The 22,393-nt window shown below is 36.1% G+C and overlaps 2 protein-coding genes across 2 annotated transcripts; both read left to right on the plus strand.

Moving 5' to 3' along the window:
• Nucleotides 1-3,674: 3,674 nt before the first annotated feature.
• Nucleotides 3,675-5,872, plus strand: LOC129236308 (CDP-diacylglycerol--glycerol-3-phosphate 3-phosphatidyltransferase, mitochondrial). Its single transcript, XM_054870619.1, has 4 exons — nt 3,675-4,800; nt 4,863-5,071; nt 5,136-5,302; nt 5,365-5,872. Exons 1-4 carry the CDS (start codon nt 3,945-3,947, stop codon nt 5,615-5,617), a joined length of 1,485 nt encoding a protein of 494 aa, XP_054726594.1. The 5' UTR covers nt 3,675-3,944; the 3' UTR covers nt 5,618-5,872.
• A 5,062-nt stretch (nt 5,873-10,934) lies between these two features.
• On the plus strand, nt 10,935-19,650 carry LOC129237456 (uncharacterized). Its single transcript, XM_054872233.1, has 3 exons — nt 10,935-11,002; nt 18,141-19,441; nt 19,601-19,650. The coding sequence occupies exons 2-3, from the start codon at nt 18,886-18,888 to the stop codon at nt 19,648-19,650; spliced, it is 606 nt and encodes a 201-aa protein (XP_054728208.1). The 5' UTR covers nt 10,935-11,002; nt 18,141-18,885.
• The last annotated feature ends 2,743 nt before the right edge of the window (nt 19,651-22,393 follow it).

The following is a 22,393-nucleotide window of genomic DNA, read 5'->3' on the forward strand; positions in this document are numbered from 1 at the left end:
AATTTTTTGAATTGGTATGGAATCAGTGTGGCCAGATAACAAATAATTGTTATTTGAATTTTTTCTATTGCTTGGTTTCTTCGATTGAATGCTGCCATTTATAAGTTTTCTTTCGTGCACAAGCATAGGTGCAGATTATCGTTACCACTTTACTAATACTGGGGATTCTGCTGTTTCCGTGGCGCCGCAATCTGATGACGGATTCTTATAGAACTCGACACAAGAAAACGAAATGAACGGGTAAAATTTTTTGATATATCGCTTAGTTTTCGAGATATTGAATAAAAAATCTCAAAATGCCCTTTGGAACTTCACTATAATTTGCCACATTACACTATATAATTCTTAACATTTCACTAAAATTCACGAAATATACACTCATACGCGTGTTTTTACTTATTTTTATCCTTATATTCGAATTATTTTTATTAAAATAAAATGCAAATGCATTTGTCCATACAGTCACTTTCCAATTTTAAAAGCGAATAAGTGCCCATTTACACGATGTCTCCACTGGAAGGGAAACATTTTGTTCGGTGGTGAAGGACGGCCGGGGAAGAGGGAAGGGAATTTGTCTCCTGTACTGGCGACACGCTTTGCTCTTCTTATTCGTATTTCCAATCTTAAAGCAATTTTTGACAGTTGCTTCATTCGTTTTCTGCTTTTGTGGAAGAAAGTTCTAAGTTATGTGTTGGTTTTCATACAAACGGAAGAAAACAACGATGACAAACATCCGAACGCTGCTTGGGAAATGCACGATTATTTTTGCTAGTAAAGTAGGTATAATTTAAAATAGTTATGGGACATGTTTATGTTGATTTCTAATTTTCCCTGCATTTCTAGATACTCAAGTTAATTTTAAGTTAATTATTTACATATGAAGTATTTTTAATTTAATTTTTTTTATTCAAGTATAAGAACTTATAAATATATTTCAATAAAAAAAACAACAAATTATTTATTATTTAACCAGTTTGCATTTTTCATTCATATATTTAAGAAATTGTTGACGAACGTTTTCCGCTTTACATGTAAGCGCGTGCGAGAATACATCCGAACCATACGATGCTAAAGTATTAAATGTCAAAATGTCGCCGAAAACAATTTTGCCCGTGTGCCCGCGAATGAGACATGAAAAGAGAATTTCCAGTGTCTCCATTCCAGATGTCTCCGTGTGTAAATGGGGTGTAAGAAGAAGACTGGAATGACAACAGTATGGTGTTGCCGGATGCCTGCAAATGAAACAAAAATATGAACAAAAATTAAGTATTAAAGTTTAGTGTTAATGTTGGGGATGGGGGTTATTGTGCCTCCTTACTACATACACGCATATGATGTTTTAATTTTGGGTTCAATGGTTTTAACACGGAAAGAAGTTCTGCGCAAAAATACTGTGGATTGCGTAGCCGGAGTTGGACTGATGAGGGTTAGTTTTTTGAAGCGCGGCCGAAGGCCGCCCACGCGAAAAGGAGTTCTAGGCAAAAATACTGTGGATTGCGTAGCCGGCTTTGGACTTATGAGGGTTATTTTTTTGAAGCGCGGCCAAAGGCCGCCCACGCGAAAAAGAGTTCTACGCAAAAATACTGTGGATTGCGTAGCCGGCTTTGGACTTATGAGGGTTATTTTTTTGAACGCGGCCGAAGGCCACCCATGCGGAAAGGAATTCTACGCAAAAATACTGTATTAATTAATTTAATTTTAGTTACTTAGTTATTTTTTGAGATACGCTTAAAATTAGAGCAAAAAATACTGCAGTTTTACAATGAACCTTCTACTGAACATCTCTGCATACGAACTCCGTTTTTATTTCAGGTGTATGGCAACACCAACATTTCGCTAAATTAGAGAACTTTAACATTAAATCACCTGAAAACTAAGCGAGATATCAAAAAATTTTACTTCTTCATTTCGTTTTCTTTTGTCGAGTTCTATAAGAATCCGCCATTAAATTGCGGCGCCACGGAAACAGCAGTATTGCCCTAATACTAATAAACGAAACACTCGAAAATGAAAAAAAGCAAATGCTTGGGGTTGTCTAAATGTTAGAATCGCCCGTGATGTGAGTTTAGAAATAAATAAATGAAAAGAAGAGGAAAAAAGAAAAAGTTAATGGAAAGCCAAGAGGTTTGTTTATTTTCTGTACTGATGTCACTCCATTGTCAAATTCGCCAAGAACAAAGTAACGATTTGGGGATGGCGCTACCCTTGTATTCTCTACATCGTGCTTAGTTATTATTTCTTAATATTCCTATAAATAGGAACATTCCATATTTCATATATTATACATTATAAAAATTTGTGCATTTTTTAAATTTATTCCATTCCTTTTCAACAAGTCGTAACTGGCAACATTGGCTAAAAGAAAGTAATCAAAAAACGCCCCAAACAGTAGGCACCAAGGAAATATAACGCCAAAAAGAAGGCACCAAAAATGTATTTCCCACAAGTTTGCACCAACAAACAAGCGCCAAAAAGTAGGAAGTGTTATTTCTCACTAGAAATTAGCAATCACAAGGAAAAACTCAGGAAAAATAGCCTAAGTGCATCTAAGATATATATAAGGTATAGCTCTGTCTCTCCTTTTCCTCTACGTTATATATTTTTTCTCTCTCGCGGAACGAAAATGCCCAAAATGTTGCATGGCCTTGAAATTTTACTGTTGTTGTTGTTGTAGTAGCATAAACATTCCCCATACTTACATATGAAATTTTACTCTCCATTTTCGCTCGTCCATCGACACCTATTGCATGTAGGAGCGTACACTCCTGTTAAGTGTTTAGCCAAGCGCTGGCTTGCGTATTGATGTTGTCCCACAAATGGAGGAACCTACAGTTTTGAGCCGACTCCGAACGGTAAATGGTTTTTTATGAACAGCTTTTTCATGGCAAAAATACATTTGGAGGTTTGCCATTGCCTGCCGAGATGCGTCCGCTATTAGAAAAAACTTTTTCTTCAGTTTGGTGTTTCACGGAGATTCGAACTTATGTTCTCCGAATTCCGAATGGTAGTTAAGCACCAACCAATTCAGTAGAGCTAAATAATGTGCAGTCTTTTAAACCTGAACGGTGACGACCCCTTTCTTTGTTTCGCCTTTAGACTAACTTCTTGTACCAAATTATTTTGAAATCGGTTCTCTGGGCTGGTGGTTACTGTTTTCTGCCACCTGAATATGCTGAGGTAAGACTCAACACAAATTACTGAATACGCATTGGAGACTGGTTGACCTGCACATAAAGAGTGGAGTTCCGCGGGGGCGTTTGTCGCATACCCAACACGCTTACTCTAAAGGTAGTTCAATAAAATCTGAATCTATTTGAATATATAGAGGGGTTCCTATAACCGAAATAGTTCACAGTGGGCGCCTCCTCGACATAGAGGGCGCTTTTAAAAATATACTCCCGAAGGTTATATCTCTGCCGGCAGGTGAGTTGGGACACTCCGCAGTTTACATGGGCAACTAGTCAAACGGCAAGTTTCCTGGGTCTACCGTTAGATGAGCTAGACGAAGACGTACTGTAATCTGCACTACACGGCTAAGTATATTGCTACAACAAAAACAACAGCAATTTTAACGAATTCGGTGTGAATGCCCCAGTGTGTTTTGTGATTAGTAAAACGAGGTTTGGCAACACTAAATGTCATATGGTGCCAGAGAAACAAACAGCTGGCAGTTGCATACGAAGGCGTGCAATCCCCAAACCAAATAATTAAGTGAGAAATTGTCTGCAGCATACAAACTTTGGGAAAAACTATCAAATTTATGTCTATTAGCAATGACAATTTAAAAACATAATTTAAATAAGAGCGCCAAGTCATGAAAAATTAAGAAATAAGCTAGTAGAAAGGGACTGCAGCAAGAATAGCAATTAAATTGTAACTTTAAAATTTACAAAGTGGACCATAATCGTATTACCAGATTTTGTAACTAAATTTCTTGAAATAAAATGTGGCATTTACGACGTTTTTTCACACAATTCGCTGAAGAACTCAGTACACCCACCGATTTTATAAGCTGCCTACAGCAAACACCTCAATTAATACATACTAGTTTCGGCGGCTCCGTAAGTCTGGAAAGTTTAGCCTGGCTTCATAATGTAGCACCGTGTTTTCCACTTCGTGGCGATCAAATCCAGATAATACATGAACCTCAAAACTTCTATGAAACGCTTGTGCAACGTAGTGCGGCGGCTCGCGAACGAATCGTTTTAGCTAGTTTATACCTAGGCACTGGCCACCTGGAGAATGCTTTTGTGCAAACATTACGCAGCAGTTTACAACAACAGTCCTCGTTGCGTGTCAATGTATTGTTAGATTTTACTCGAGGCACGCGCGGGGATGTCAACTCAAAAACGATGCTATTGCCGCTTGTGCGTGATTTCGGCGAGCAGATGAGATTGTCACTTTATCACACTCCGGATCTGCGTGGCATGACAAAAAGGTTAGCACCGCCGCGATGGAATGAATTGCTCGGCTTACAACATATGAAAGTGTATCTCTTTGATGACGCAGTTCTTATATCTGGGGCTAATCTATCAAATGATTACTTCACGAAACGTCAGGACCGCTATATACTTATTGAAGACAAACCTTTGGCAGATTTTTACGCACAGTTTATTGCTCGTGTACAGGAATTCAGTTTAGCGGTGAATCACAATGCGCAAGAGGTATTGCACGAAGATGGAAAAGTTTTGCCATATGAGGGTGCGAAAGAGGAATTTATTACACATGCAAAACAGCGCATTACTGATTTTATGCAAGACATATTCCTGCAACAGCAAAAAATTACTGAAAACAAGAAAGGTTTAAAAAACAAACATTTTATTTTATGATTGAATTTAGACAAAATAATCCTTTGTTTTCAGATGCTGATACGTGGATATTCCCACTGGTTGAAATGGGTCAAATCGGCATTCACCATGACAGCCTTGTGACGAAGCATCTGCTCTCCTCTGCAATAGAAAGTTCCCGATTCAAACTTGCCACAGGGTACTTTAATTTAACGCAGGAATATATGGATACCTTGGCCAGCAACTGCCTGGCGCAGTGCAGCATTCTAATGGCTCATCCAAATGTAATAATGGTTGACTATTTTTTTTTTAACTTGCAAATCTCGCTAATCTAAGTTTCCTTTATAGGCGAATGGGTTTCAAGGTGCAAGCGGCCCCGCCGGTGGGATACCTGCGGCTTATTCTTTAATAGCGAAAAAATTTTATGAAAATCTTGTGCAGCTAAAACAAATTCACCGCATTAATTTTTTCGAATACGAAAGGGATGGTTGGACCTATCACGCCAAAGGATTATGGTAATACATTCTTGAATATGCATTATTCCACACATAGTAATACAAATATATGCCCACTTTAGGTACTATCTGCCGGGCGCTTCTTTTCCAAACCTCACTTTGATTGGTTCCTCAAATTTTGGCGAGCGTTCTGTGAATCGCGACCTGGAAACGCAAGTGTGCCTTGTTACTAGTAACGACGGTCTAAGTAGTCGATTGCAGGGCGAAGTTGATCGACTTTTTAGCTCTTCTAGTACTGCCGAGAACGAAATTGTCTCTAGACCAGTACCTCATTGGGTGCATGCTGTAGTAAAAGTATTTAGGAATTTCTTTTAATTAACTTAAAGCAATCGAAAACGGCGTTGGTTAAAAATAGTGCGGAATGGGGTATAAATATGCGAAATTTGTAATAGAAAAATTAGACGTCAAATTCACAAAAATTAAAATAGTTTACAATGCCCCACTATATTATAAAGCCTTTAATTCTTCCTTTCGTAAAGCATTAAGAAACTAATTTTACGTTTATGAGTTTGGACATAAAATAGTTAACCTACGAAATTGTAGACAGTCAATTAAAGAGTTTACTTCGAATATTGCCTTTTTTTTGTGTTACTTGTATTGATTTTATTTTTAATCGTTAACAAAATGCTAAGATGTTTGTTTAGCATATTAGTTATTAAAAACTTCATTATTTTTGATAAATATGTTGTTAATTAATAATTATTACAAAGATTTTCATCTCAGGCAACTAATATCTACATATTTGTATATTTGTATAAAATGTATTTACTTAAAAATGACATTATATGGTGGAAACGCACAAGCAAATTGATTTTTGCAAATTATATTTTTTAATTTTTAACTAGAAATCTAATATATTTAACCCTTCGTTGTGCACCCGGGTCTGACTAGACTGGCTTTTTGAATTGAATTTAATGTATTTCTATTATATGATAGTTAACGACTTGACCTTCCAGGTAGCTTCCTAAAATTTAATTTTCTATCGATTTTTGGATAAAAAGCGTTCGTACGGCAGTCGGTTCTACGTAACCGGAACGACCCGGATTTATATACGGCCAAGGACTGTCACTGCCGCAGCATGGATCGGGAATGTTTATGCTGTTACAACAAAAACAACAACAATAATAAGAGTTTGCTAGACGCGAGTGCCCAATCGACGGTTTTAAAAAAGGAGTCCAACGGAAGGTTAACTAGATTATACACCCTCATATCTGCGTTTCAATCTAATACTCATGCGTGTTTAACAAAACGGGTCTAGGCTTGACGTTGTCATGACAGTCGGTTTTACGTAACTGAATTTATCTACTACCACAGACTGCCACTTCAGCAGAATTTTCTAAAATAGAGTATTAAATATTTAACCCTTTTACAGTTTTCGGATGGAAAATTGTGTTTCACAATTTTTGTTTTCTATCGAATAAGTGAATCATTCTTTAAAAACCAATTTCACTTAGATATGTATATATATAAAATGCTATAGCGAATTTGACTTAAAAGTAAAAATGCAACTCTATAAATTTTCGTACTTTAATATAAAACAACGAAGGGCGTTACTTTTTAATAAATTCATTATTAGGATGAGTTAGGTTATATTAAGACATCGATGTTTAAAAATCAATTATTCCCTTTAATGAATGCATTAATATAACGTATTTCGGAAATATTTAAATCGCTCCTATATCACTAGGACATCGACTAGCATTAATTTTCGATAGCAGTCTTTTCGATATACTACAACATAGTACTAGACGAGAAATAGTACTAGATGCGCAATAAGGGTCGAACGCGTTGCCAATTTTTCTCTTTAGTTGTAATAAGTGGAAGTAATAAAAGTACGTTCACATATGTCTTATTAATTACCAATAAATCCCCAAATTAATTTACCCCCCTTCACAAATGACCGATTACCTGCAAAATTGACAATCAGCTTTCAAGGTTTTTCTTCATAGAAATTCTTTTGGCGAAATATTTCGGTGTTTTTGGTTTGTTTAATTATTATTAAAGATATGAAGAAAAGACAAGGAGAAGGAATAGCTAATTTAATTGCTCAATTGGCTGCTAATAATAAACAGTTGGAAGATACCATATACTTTTTCTTCTGTTATATGAATGCCTTCTTAATAATGCATAACAAACATTTTATTAGAATTAAGTATACAAATCTGTTTTCTTTGTTATCGCTAACACAGGGTTGTATGTAAAAAAGTATGGTAATAATCTAGGATTAATTTATAATCTCAGATTTTGGGAGAGACATTTTGCATGGGAAATCTCGCTATTTAATTATGGATTAGGAGTTAAACACGAAAAAGTAGATCATATGCTTAAAAGTGCACGTATTATAAGATTTGAAAGAAAAAAAAAATACGAGACGTTTTCTAATTCGTTTATACTCTTTGACATTAAAAGAGAGCAGCGCTGAATTGGCTCTTAATTTGTATTAGTTTGCTTGATTTGAATATCAAAAATCTTAAAATCACAATATTACCAAGCTTTGCACTGAATATTTACAAACAAGTAATTTCTCTTCCTTTTGTTTTTGACGTGATAAAGTCTTATAATTCGATTTAACAGGCTCCACGCACGAAAAAATGTGTCGTTACCTTGCTCATTGCCGTTACCTTGAATGAACTGCAGGCGAAAGCGCGGAACGAACGACAAAGCAAACGAACGGCAACGTTCGACATCTTGCTCTCTCCTACTTAAGTGAGCATATATGTGTATGTATATGCGCATATGTACATATATAAATTCACGTATTTGTATTTGCGTATGCCTTCTTATTGATTATTATTAATTTGATTTACTTGAAGAATTTAAAATAAAACCAAGTTTGTTAATAATACCTGTTGTTTTAATGTTATTATTATTTTTTGACGTGATAACGTCTTATAATTCTATGTAGCCGGCTGCACGCACCAAAAAATGCGTCGTTATCTTGCTCATGCGTCGTTACCTTGCTTGAACAGCATGTTATGTTATGTTATGTTATGTTATGTTATGTTATGTTATGTTATGTTATGTTATGTTATGTTATGTTATGTTATGTTATGTTATGTTATGTTATGTTATGTTATGTTATGTTATGTTATGTTATGTTATGTTATGTTATGTTATGTTATGTTATGTTATGTTATGTTATGCTATCTTATGTTATGTTATGTTATGTTATCTTATGTTATGTTATGTTATGTTATGTTATGTTATGTTATGTTATGTTATGTTATGTTATGTTATGTTATGTTATGTTATGTTATGTTATGTTATGTTATGTTATGTTATGTTATGTTATGTTATGTTATGTTATGTTATGTTATGTTATGTTATGTTATGTTATGTTATGTTATGTTATGTTATGTTATGTTATGTTATGTTATGTTATGTTATGTTATGTTATGTTATGTTATGTTATGTTATGTTATGTTATGTTATGTTATGTTATGTTATGTTATGTTATGTTATGTTATGTTATGTTATGTTATGTTATGTTATGTTATGTTATGTTATGTTATGTTATGTTATGTTATGTTATGTTATGTTAAAGTATGTTATGTTATGTTAATGTTAACTCATTCTCTATATCCATACAAAATATCTATCAAACAAATAAAATTAAAATTTTCTTTTGAAAAATGCAGTATTTTCTTATGACGTTATCACGTTAAACTATCGTCAGTAAACCGACTTTACAGACAACCTCTTTTTTATTTTTATTGTGCGTTTAAGAGATTACGCCATCGGTTGCCTAAATTGCCAAACATAAAGTAGCGCTTTTCGGAAGACACCACCTTCTATTCTCTACATGTCGTGCATAAGATTGAAATAATTCTGTACCAAGAGGGAGAGTAGGCGAAAGTAATGGAAACACCCAAGCCCAAGAAATTACACTTTCTTGCTACGGAGTATTCCGCATGAAAACGCAAGCAAATTGCATTTTTAGGCTTTATATTTAATTGGATTTTTCTTATAGTAATACGCGGCATTTCGTTTTCATTAGTTTGTTTTAAACTACTCACAAAAGACAATACTATCAAACCATTGACGAAATGGCGAAAAATAATAATTGTTTTGGGAGTGCGCCATCTACCTACAGTACTCAATTCGCCTTGCTTCTGTGCATATTGGATCGCCTCAAGGTGGATTTAATAAGGTGACAGCATTCACCCAGCTGAATTTTTCGCCGTAGGTATGGCTTACGTCAAAATGATATGCTTTGTTTGAATGTATTGGTATGTTTACATTCGTATGTTTACATTTGCTTGCTGATTTTGACGTGATGCTTGCACCAAACGCAACAACAAATACATGTAGGGTTTTACTTATATGTGTTTGCTGTCACCTGTAATAAATTCGCCTTGGATCGCCTTGATTTTTGCTATTATTATACTCTTTTATTCTTTACAATGCGCTAAGAAATCAGGGACTGGCAACTCTGGTATTAGAAGGAAGAAAAATAAGAGAAACGGCTAACCGACAATTGACTGCGACGATCAGCAGCATCAAGCAACATTTTGTCAGTTCGTTTTGCGTGTTTCAGTTGTGCGTGTTATTTTTGTGAATTTTTCTCGGAGAGCGTTAAATATTTTGCATACGAAATTGTAAAGTGAATAAGACAAAAAAGGTACGGCTATTTAATTATTTGTCGAATTAAAATTATAATTTCGTGCGTGTTTTTTTTGAAAAGCATTTGCTTGGATATGCCTTTCAATCAGTTTTTAAATTCAATTTGGACTTGCCGCAAAAAGCAAATAAACAGGCTAAAAAAGTAAGCACAACAGTCCGATCAGTAACGGTATTGATGGAAAACAAAAAGGGTGCCCAAACGCAAAGTGTATCACTGAAGGCGTACATGCATTTTGTATTTGCACAGCTAGCTAATAAAGAGAAAAGGCTTTGCTCCTAGTACTGTTATTAAATTTACCTTGCGCGTTACCATGACAGTCATTTCCACATTACTGAAACGAAGCGGATTTATGTATATCCGGCCAACACCTGTGCCTGGCGCATTCATTCGCATCGATTCGCCTTGGAACGTAACTTCCGATGTATTCCTAAAAAAATGTTGGGCATGTTTATGCTGTTATAACAACAACAATCTACCTTAATAGCATTTTAGTACCCTACTACTAATACTTGTTTCAACAAGTGTTGATGCATTTTTGGTTCGGTGTACTTGTTAATAAATTTACACAATTTTGTTTTAAAATAATATAATTATGGCACTAGTGATAAAACAGCTAAGAATTATTGCAAAGTAGTTGTTGTGTATTCCTACAAATACGAGTAGATTTGCGAATTTCTGTTTTGGCGGTAAAGTGGAAGCAATACGAGAAATACGCACACTTGAGCGTCAGCGTGAAGCGAAGTGAACGAGTGATTTGTTTGTTGTTGTTGTTGTTGAGGTGGTTGAACATTTCTTAGCTGAAATGCTCCTAATTAGTGACCAGCACCGTTTTAATACCACTATCTCGTGAAATGATGAGTTTTTTTTTTTTTTTTTTTTTTTTTTTTTTTTTTTTTTTTTTTTTTTTTTTTTTTTTTTTTTGTTTTTTTGGTGTTTCCGGGTCAGATCCACTTAGTGAGGTCCAAGTATAGGAGCAAATCTTTTATCTCGATGACTGATTTGTTGACTAATGCGTTGTTTTATTTAATAGCAAGGTGAAAATAGTAATACAAAATGATTATAAAATGTTGTACAGTGTAAGTGACTGAAACAAAAAAACTATAATATGAAAAGTTAATCCAATTAACGAGCTTTAATTTGCAGAGTCTTATCACGTGTCCTGTGTGCTATTGAAAATATGTAGGCAGTAAAGCTAATATGACTTCTAAAATTTAATTTAAATATTATATACTGGGTTTTTGGATACCAGCCAGTGCTTTAAACTGTAAGCCTTAAAATGCTGTTCTCTGAGCACCACAATGCAGGTTGACTTAATAAGTATATAAGTATATGTAGGTCAACTCTACGATTTGCGTGCGTTGACCATCAGCTGATGTAAACAAATATTGAACCTGTGAATTGTGATTTTTTTTAAGATTTGAGCCAAGGTGAATGAATTCGAATAAATGTAATAAAAAAAGTTTTTATAAAGTGTTGGCTTTCCATTGCTACCACGATAAATTTGTTTACAATTTCTGAGTGGGTGGATCGAATTTAAAAATTTTAACACACAAATGTAGTGACTATATCAGCCTTTTAATTTATAGTACTTTTTATAAATTACCAGTAAGAATTAATAGCAATATTTAACGTTAAAAATGCTTAATTATGCTTAATACCGTGCAAAATGAATGTGCGGGACGAAGTGTCACAGGAACGTTAGTGAAAAAGAATAATGTGAAACCGAAAAAACCCAACCAACCAACAATGAGGTTCGATAAAACCTTATACCTTAACCTTCGGCCTTCGATAAGTCATTATTTTCAAAAATAGTGAAAATTTGGTCTAAAAAATCGCGATAAAATAATATTTAAAAAAAAAAGTAAAAATTTGGAATAAAAAATCGCGATAAAATAATATTTAAAAAAAAAGTAAAAATTTGGAATAAAAAATCGCCCGATGAGTCGATAAGTCATTATTTTCAAAAATAGTGAAAATTTGAAATAAAAAATCGCGCTATTTTTTAGTCTAAATTTTCGCCTGCGCCGCTTTTTTGTTTGACAATGTAGCTTCTGCTCAAATATGAACGAGGCGTTATCAATAAAACGGTCCGCGGATGACATATGGTAAAAATAAATTTTTTGTTTTTTGGTAGGACTGTTATAAGCTTACATGGCAAATTTCAGCGTGATATGTCACATAGTTTGTTTTCTGTGCTACTGTAAACAAGTCATGCTCGAGTGTGTTCTTCGAATTTAACGATGGAAATTCAAGTTGAACAAAGAATTTGTTTGAAATTTTGTTATTCCAACAAAATTTCGGCTTCAGACGCCTTAAAAATGTTGCAGACAACCTATGGGGACTCTGCTCTATCGCGTGCACGTGTTTTCCAGTGGTGCAAATCGTTCAAAGAGGGCCGTACATCAACCCAAAAAACCACACCAAAGTCGCTCAAAAATTAAGGTTATGCTGACTGTTTTTTTCGATTACGAAGGTGTGGTGCACTCGGAGTTCCTTCCGCAAGGCCGATCGGTTAACACTGAATATTATTTAGACGTTTTAAAGCGTTTGCGCGAGAACATTCGTCTTAAAAGGAAGGAATTGTAGGACAACAAGTCATGGTTCTTACATCACGATAATGCACCAGCTCACACATCACGTCTTGTTCGCGATTATTTGAACAAACATAATGTTAATATCGTTCCGCAAGCACCGTATTCGCCTGATATGGCTCCATGTGACTTTTTCCTGTTTCTCAAGCTCCAGTTGCCGCTCCGTGGAAAATATTTTGAGACAATTGAAGTCATAAAAGAGAATTCGAAGAACACACTCGAGCTTGACTTGTTTACAGTAGCATAGAAAACAAACTATGTGACATATCACGCTGAAATTTGCCATGTAAGCTTATAACAGTCCTACCGAAAAAAAAAAATTAATTTTTGCCATATGTCATCCGCGGACCGTTTTATTGATAACGTCTCGTTCATATTTGAGCAGAAGGTACATAATATATACATGTTACAAAAACATAAATATTTTTAATAGGACTATGTTTAAGTTCGTGCGGTTTTACAACAGATGGCGTAACTTGATTATTATTCCATCGATCCACATTTCCAAACATTCATTGGAGAGCTACTGTCGTAAGGCACAAACGTCAGTATAAGTTTTTTATTTGAAGCGTAAACAACAATATTTTTACCACACTTGAAAATGTCGAATTTCGTGCCAAATAATGTGTTTTTGCGGGGAATTCTTCTTCATTATTTTAATATGAAGAAAAAAGCAGCCGAAAGTCATCGTATCTTGGTGGAAGTTTATGGTGAGCATGCTCTAGCTGAGCGAACGTGCCAGAAGTGGTTTGCACGCTTTAAAAGTGGTGATTTTGGCTTGAAAGACGAAGAACGCGAGGGTGCGCCGCCAAAGTTCATGGATACCGAATTGGAGGAATTGCTCGATCAAGATCCGGCTCAAACGCAAGAAGAGGTTGCAAAAACTTTGGGAGTTGATCAATCAACCATTTCCAAACGTTTAAAAGCCATGGGAATGATCCGAAAGGTAGGCCATTGGGTGCCGTATGAATTGAAGCCAAGAGACGTTGAACGCCGTTTTATGGCATGCGAACAACTGCTTCAACGGCACAAAAGAAAGGGTTTTTTGCATCGAATTGTGACTGGCGATGAAAAGTGGGTCCATTACGACAATCCAAAACGTCGGGCAACGTATGAATACCCTGGCCATGCTTCAACATCGACGTCGGCGCAGAATATTCATGGCCTGAAGGTTATGCTGTGTATCTGGTGGGACCAGCTGGGTGTTGTGTATTATGAGCTACTGAAACCGAATGAAACGATTACGGGGGATGTCTACCGACGACAATTGATGCGTTTGAGCCGAGCACTGCCAGAAAAACGGCCGCAATACGCCGATAGACACGACAAAGTTATTTTGCAACATGACAATGCTCGGCCACATGTTGCACAAGTGGTCAAAACATACTTAGAAACGCTCAAATGGGATGTCCTACCCCACCCGCCGTATAGTCCAGACCTTGCGCCATCCGATTACTATCTCTTCCGATCGATGCAACATGGCCTGGCTGACCAGCACTTCCGTAATTACGATGAAGTCAAAAAATGGATCGATTCGTGGATTGCGGCAAAACCGACCGAATTTTTCACAAAGGGAATCCGTGAATTGCCAGAAAGATGGGAAAAAGTAGTAGTAAGCGATGGACAATACTTTGAATATTAAATTTGTAACCATTTTACGTCAATAAAGTTTCAAATTTCGAAAAAAAACCGCACGAACTTAAACATAGTCCTATTATAAATAGCGAAAATTTGGAATAAAAAATTATGTTGCAAAAAGAAATATTTTTATAAAAAGGCACTTTCTTAATTTTAAATATATTAGATGAGCGACTAAGTTCTCGCTGTTGTTTTTTGATGAAAACACAACTTTATTCTGAAAAAATGGTTACAAGTGAATCATTGAAAGTATTGCCCATCGCTGGCTACTCCTTTTTCCCATCTTTCTGGTAGATATCGTATACCGTCCCGGTAAAACTGTTCAGCTTTTGAGGCTATCCACGGATGTGAATGTCTTCATATGAATGGAATTGCTGCTCAGCTAGACCATGAGCCATCGATCGGAACAGGTGATAATCGGACGGCGTAATATCTGGAGAATATGGCGGTGGGGTAGGATTTCCCATTTAAGTGTTTCTAGGTAGATTTTAACCGGTTTGGCAACGTGAGGCCGAGCGTTGTCATACTGTAGAATCACTTTTTCATGCCTCTCCATGAATTGCGGCCGCTTCTCGCGCAGTGCTCGGCTCAATCGCATCAATTGAAGTCGATACCGATCCTCAGTGATGGTTTCGCTTGGTTTTAACAGTTCATAATAAATAGCACCAACTTGGTCCCACCAAATACATAGCATAACCTTAGCAGCGTGAATATTCGGCCGAGGCGACGACGTAGAAGCATGACCAGACAGTCCCCATGACTTTCTTTTCTTTGGATTGCTGTAATGAATCCATTTTTCATCACTCGTCACGATGCGATGAAGAAAACCCTTCCTTATTGGCCAATGGAGCAGTTGTTCACAGGCGAAAAAACGACGTTCAACATCGCTTGGTTTTAACTCATAAGGAACCCAAGTCCCCTGTTTCTGAATCATTCCCAAAGCATGCAATTGCATCGTAATACTGCAGCAAGCTCTTGTTGCGTTTGACATGGATCCTCATTGAGCAATGCCTCCAATTCAGCGTCTTCGGAGGTTTTTGGTCTTCCTTCACGCGGACGGTCGTCAACATTAAAATCACCGTCTTTGAAACGACGCAACCAATCTCGGCACGTTGTTTCTGTTTCACTTAAAACAGCATCTCCAGCCGCCGTTTTTTTTCGAATGAAAGAGGAAAATGAACACTTCCCGCAAATGACGATTATTCGGCACATAAGCAGACATTTATACCAAAACAAAATCACTAATGTATCGTAGCAGTTTGTTTACCATATTTCTAAGCTTGGTTTATGACGTTTAGGATATATTAGAATCGACTAGCACACACTGCTGGCGGCATCTATTGACAAGCAGCGGGAACTTAGTTGCGCACCTAATATATTTTTACAAATACTGAAAATTTAGAATAAGATTAAATGCTTGCTGGGTTGACAATTGCTTTGTACATTTCTCTTCAACGATATTTCAAGTTTTTCCGAGGGGGTTCTATAGGTACCCTAGGAGGTTGGGACATTCATCGTTATGATGGTGTGATCTTGCTCTTTCTATTTGGCGTGGTGGGTGCTGCCACGCCCCCCATCCAAATATATCGTGGTAGTAATGAATAGTATAGCCTTTATGAATTATACAGTTGCATACGAAGGGTTGGCTACTATAGCATTTACGGTAATAATTACACGCAACAGGATAAACAATTTTTTCAATTTTGATGCGTCAGAAGTAAAATAATCGATCTTGCGCTGTTGAAAATGTAATGTTTTCATAAATTTATCTGTTTTTTTTTTGCAATCGTCCATGGTATGTACCTCCATATGTGCACTCATATGCATACATTTCATTATGTGAGGTCGCATTAAAGCAGTTATTATTCTGTGTACAATATAACTTAGATGGCAGCAAAATGAGAATAAAATGGGTACGCATAAGCCCTCATAATTGCTTTGTTTGAAAATTGGACAGCAAAGAATTTATTTGAAAGTTGCAGAACTGGTTAAAACCCACTATTGTACCAACTCATATAAGTACGTACTGCAATAGCAAAGTGTGTGTATGTATACTCGCACGTGTATGTAGATGAACACAATTCATAAGATGAAAACGCAAATAAAAATGAAAGTTTTGCTTAACATTACGGAATTGTATAAACTTTCGTTCGTCGCACGGAGCTTAAGCGGCATTTGTGGATTTAACCTTTGGCACCTTAAAAAATACATTTACCAATAAAATAAGAAGCATGAAAGTTGTGCGCAATGCAATAAAAAATCGAAAACTTAAATGGCGGAATTTCGTTTTTTAAGTGGACCTCATTAAAATACCATTAAATATCGAATGTATATTGTAGTTGCCACAAAAAAAAAAAACAAAAAAAAGAAAAACATTCACCTGTACAAATATTGTACATGCATATAAAAAATTTATAAAATTTAATTGCACAGGCAATCTTCGTATACTAAGCCACATTATTTCGATAAAGTCGTTATTACATGAATTCTTACAATTTTATATCATCGAATAGATGAGTTGACTCAATGAAACGCTTTATGCTTAGAGTGGCACATCTTTGCGAAAATAATATGTGCTTTAGATTTTTCCCCTTGAAAATGTTTCACTATTTACACTTAGCTATTAACCTCATGATAATCCGCTGTAACCGCATATGGGCGCTCTCAATCGTTTTCATGGAGCCTGGCGTCAAGGTAATTACGAAATATTATCAGGAAAGTATTCTGGAGGTTGCTTTGAAGCCGTGGGTAGACAAATATTTCGGTGGCAGAACATGGACGTTTCAACTGGACTCGGCACCGTCTCACAAAGCTCGAGTGAACCAAGAATGGCTAAAAAACAACGTTCCGAGCTTCATAATGTCCACACAATGGCTCTCAAATTCACCAGACGCGAATCGGATGGATTACTCTCTTTGGGCCATTTTGGAGAGCGAAGTGCGAGCTAAAAGATTCACCAGTCTTGAGGCGCTGAAAAAAGCCATTTTCCGCGATTGTGTCAAAATATCTGCAAGTCACACTCGGATAGCTTGCGACTCGTTTCTGGACCGTCTTAAGACCATAGTCAAGTCAAAAGGTGGTCATATCGAGCAAAAGTAAATTGATTCTTAATTTTCTTTTATTTTCACATATTTTTTACTTTGAATTGAATAAAAGTAATTTTTCAACCTAAATTTATGGCCTTTTAATTGGTTACACTTCGAGTGCCGGACCCTGTATTAATAATTTTTAATTTTTGTTTGGTCCAGTCGAATTTGCACAATTATTTATTAACGACAATAATGCAGATTGTGATCTCTGAACTATATTAAAATTATTTAGTGGCCTCCAAATACTATTTAGTTTTTGTATTTTTATTTTGTGAGTTCACTTCTCTTTTAATATAGGAATTCCGAGATTAAAAGTGGACTTAATGGGTTTAACACCTGAAAACTTGCACTTTCAGCCTGAAGCGGCGTTTTAGCGTGCAGAAGAATCGCATGTTTTAAAGCTACTTCAATCGGATTGGGAAAAATGCTTTGAAATGCACGGGTTTATAAAGCTCGGTTCGGACCGAATATAGCACATCTTTTGTTTGTTTTGTTTGAATTTTGGATTTCTTTTAAATTAACAAAAAATGTTTCCTTTAAACTTAAATTCTTTGACATTTTTTCATAAAGGGGTTTTTCAAAAGAACACGTTGTTTTAAAATAAAACGTGTAAAAATTTAGATTCCTTCATATTAGAGCCGCCATTATGTTTTTTTTTCCAAAATATTTTGAGACTTTTTCCTTAACGTACGATGATATCCATAGACTACTGTAACTTATCTTGATTTTTGTTTATTTTTGGTTCCTTTTTGTATTTTGCACACAAATGCACCCCACGCAGTTTGTACTCGTATACATGTTTCCCAACGTCAGTTCGTGACTTGTTGTTCTTGTTATTTTTTAATCTCAATAAATTCTTACTAATTCCACGACATTTTCTTGTTTTTCTTTTGCAGATTCGTTGCGGATCTTATACGCCGCCACGGTGTTTTTGTTTACATTTTTATTATGCTGTTGCACGGTTGTGGTGTCAAGCAAAAATCCAGCAATTCGCGACATTTATGTGTCAATTATTCTTTGACAGTTAATGATCACTACAAGTACCAGCATTTAAGTCTTTTGTACACATACACACACATACATATATAAATGATAATAAGTTTAGCTATATAATATATGTATATGCAAGTGTGATGTTTCAGTTGAGACTCAATGGAAAATATTTCATAGATTGTATTCATAACGAATGAAGGAGTGAAATACTAGCAAATGAAGTTTAGTGAAAGAGAAAAGTGTCAACCGAAATACGCCAAAAGCAAGCGAAAGCACTGGCCAATTCATTGCAACGTCCGTTTACTTCGGATACAAATATCTTACATTTGTTTTTTTTGCTGCTAAAATTGTGTTTGCGTTTTACTTTTTTACCGCAATTTATCACATTTTTAATTGCTTTCAACATAAAATTCAATTAAATCTACAAATTGCTCCGTTCGCCCAGCATTTGTTAACCGAATACGAGCTAAACGAATGATAATTGGAAGTGTCACGCTACTTTATGAAAAAGGTCAATTACAAACCACACATACGTGCATATATGTGTGTGTGTTTAAATACATTTTCTGTGCAATCGTATTTGTAATGTGTCTTGAGTGTGCTTAAGGTAATTTTGCGAAAACTCAAGCCGTGAGTGTATGTGTAAATATGTATACAAACAATTGTGATCGTTTTGTGAGCATCGCTGCGGCACAACAAACACAACGCCCACTCGTCAAAGGGCGCCAGCAGCGAACATTTACGCTCGCACCCACAACACGCATAAACACAAGCAAAGGATGCATCCCCTCTTATAGTACTCACCGTGAGAAATGTCGGCGAAATACGAGTACAAGTACACGAGCTATTCTCTCGTATGTGATTCGTGTTCTGGCGGCAAACAGTAGGAGCGGTTTATTTGGCCTCCTTTTGGTATTTGTTTGCACTAATTTCGTCGATTTGGTAAAGGCGCGCGCGGCTGGCATGGACAATGTGGCGGCAGCTACATTAATTACAACAACAGTTTTGCATGCAAATCACAAGCAAAATCATCGCAGCGCAATGCTGTACGCACGCAATAATTTTACCGATCTATCAGAAATAAGTTCGATGGATTTGATTGATGGAAAAGGTGGCTCTGGCGTCGACATAGATGATAGTGGCAGTATGCCAGATGTTGCAGTGCCATCGGCGGCGCGCACGCCAGACCCAAGAACCAATGCAGGTGAGTTTGATGCTCGATTATATGCGCGTATGTATGTAATTATAATATTATATATGTATATGAAATCATGTCTTCAATCGTAGTCGAACAATGTTAAGTTACGCAACCTGTAAAATAATGTAATTATAATTACCCACATTTATATTAAATTACCCATAGCAACAATAATAAAGATTAATAAGGGAATTGGATACAAATATAACAGCTAATATAACCAAGAAAATGCTTTGCCATTGGTATATGTATGTATGTATATGTATGTTAATAATGAGACACTTTAGCTGTCAATAATTGGGAGCCAGATAAGAATTTTGCACGCAGATGCAACAACAACGATGTGATTCTGACAGAGATCTGCTTCAATGTATTATCCGTTCTGTTCGTTTTATTTTTCGTTGTTACTTTGTCAATCGCAGCCATTTGTAATTGAAGTGAATATTTAAACATGATGTTATAAGAAATAAATTATAAAAGTTGTTATTTTAGAGAAACATTTCATGTCGAATGAGGTTTTTGCAGAAAATTTTAATGCGGCGCCATTAATCGGGATTACCGACTCAATTAATTCTGAATAAAATTGTAGTGTTGTAACGCGGATTAGTGAACAGCGGATTTGTTTATTGGATAGTTTAGTCAGTAAAAGATGGACAGTAGACAACAAATACGGATATTAGCTGTGCTGATACTAAGAAATAATTATTTATTATACAAAATCTTAAGGGGACAGATACCTGTAAACGGCCATACTTTCCCTGATTTTCATTAAAATTATTTAAAATGAAGAAGTCAATATATTTTTTTCAAAATTGGCGTACAGATTATTTATACATTAAAATAATATAATATAAAAGGAAGGTCGCAGCGGGGCTTCTCAATCGGCGGGCATTGTAGCATCGGCGCAACTCCGAGCGGCAAATAGTTTTTATAAGGAGCTTTGCTTTTTGTATGAATGTATCGTTGAAAATGAGGTTTGTACTTCGACGTCATGGTCTTTTGTGCCTTCTACTCATTGCAGTAGCTTATCCATAATAAATTTGCGATAGAACTGAGTTGACCTGAGCTTATGTGCTCCTCTTCCGTTCGTATCCGATCGAGATTTCTTAACCTTCGCGCTAAAACATCATATTCGAGAAAAAGGTGTATTGGAATTTCAGGCCACTAGAAATGGAAGAGCCAGAAGTCTGTGCATCATATCTTAATACTGTGCAGATGGCGGAGCATACTCAGTTTGTCCTTAGGGAAGGTCATGAGTTGCCTGAACCTCCGAGCAAGCACTTCGTGGCAGGTCACGTCTCTTAGCCTGAGCTCTTCGCTTCTAAGCTCCTGTATGATGAGGGTGTGTTATCCCATGATGAATGAGACTGCCAATTCATCCACTTCTTAGCTCTCAGATTTTTACTAATGAAATAATTTTCAGTCTAAATGAGATATGGGATATTTAAAACCCATTTATTTAACACATGTGCTGCAAAGTCCCGGGTCTAACAAGGAAAACATGTTTTTTGCACAAAATTATCTTTATTCATCAAAGTAACTTCCGTTAGGAACAAGGCAATCATTCCAGCGTCGCTCTAACATTTCAATTCCACTTTTGGAGAACGAATTTGCCTAAAAATTGGCCTCAGTTTCAGCGATAATCTCTTCTTTCGAGTGAGATTTCTTACCGGCGAGCATTTTTTTGTAGGTCTACGAACCGGCAGTAGTCGCTGGGAGCGGCAAATACGGTTGATGTGGGAGCAATTCGAAACTCATTTCATATAGTTTTGCCAATGTTTTAATTGACTTGTGACTGACTTGTTTTTGGTGAAAACTAAGCAAACACGAAACCTACTTTTAACAGTGTTTTCTCATAGTCAAATTTTCATGAATGTATAGAACGTCAACACTTCTTTTGATATCTTTACAATATCTCACCAACTTCACTTTTCCATCATTAAAATTTTTTTAAAATTTCAAGGTCATGCAACGTTTTGGGCATTTTCGTTCCGCGAGAGAGAAAAAAGATATAACATAGAGGAAAAGGAGAGAGAGAGATATACCTTATATACATCTTAAATACACTTTAGGCTATTTTCCTGAGTTTTTCCTTGTGGTTGCTAATTTCTATTGATAAATAAACTTGTAGGAAATATATTTTTAGTGCCTACTGTTTGGCGTTATATTTCCCAATTTTTTTGGTGCCTACTTTTTGGCGCTTATTTCCGTTGCTGCGGTCCTGGAATCGCTGCGTTTGTGCGGGTGATACACGCTCGGAGTAGTGCGCGATGTTGCCACGGCTTGTGTCCGGCGCTTACCTACACCGGTCGACCCTTCTCCGTTTTTTGTAAATTTTGTCTATTTGAATCTGTGCAAATGTTGTGAATTTATTTAGATATACATTCTTTCTCTCTCTCTCATTCTCTCTCGCGTCTCTCCCTCTTTCTTTGTCTGCCTTGAAAGTTAATTTCGTTTATGTGTACTACCCTACACTCACTTTTTTATTTATTTATTTTTATTTTTTGATGTTTTCGGGTGTTACCGCCTCATTTGGACATCCACTGCGTCGTGCATCATCGGTGTCCCTTCGGCCACGTTTGAAGTCAGCAAACCATCGTTTTATTGTTTTTTTTTTATGGAGCCGAGTCCCCATAACACTTTTCAAGCCATTGCTTCGCTTAAACGGTATTTTTTCTCATCAAGACGCAGTGTGAAATTGAAACGCGAAATTCTTTTTGATCCATTGTTGTGAAAATAACAAAAGTAGCGTCACTATTAGCTCAATAACTCACGAACTAATGAATAGAATATCATGAAATTTCAACAGCTGTCTTTTTAAGGTTAGTACTAACGAAAAAAGGGGCGAATACAATAAAACTAGTACCGTCTACGTGTTAGGCGCGGGACTCTTCACCCGATTTATTTACTAAATCGTAGGAGAGCTACTCAAATAACGTTGATGCAATTTTTTTCGAG

Source organism: Anastrepha obliqua, chromosome 1, assembly GCF_027943255.1.
Source record: "Anastrepha obliqua isolate idAnaObli1 chromosome 1, idAnaObli1_1.0, whole genome shotgun sequence".
Classification (NCBI taxonomy): Eukaryota; Metazoa; Arthropoda; class Insecta; order Diptera; family Tephritidae; genus Anastrepha; species Anastrepha obliqua.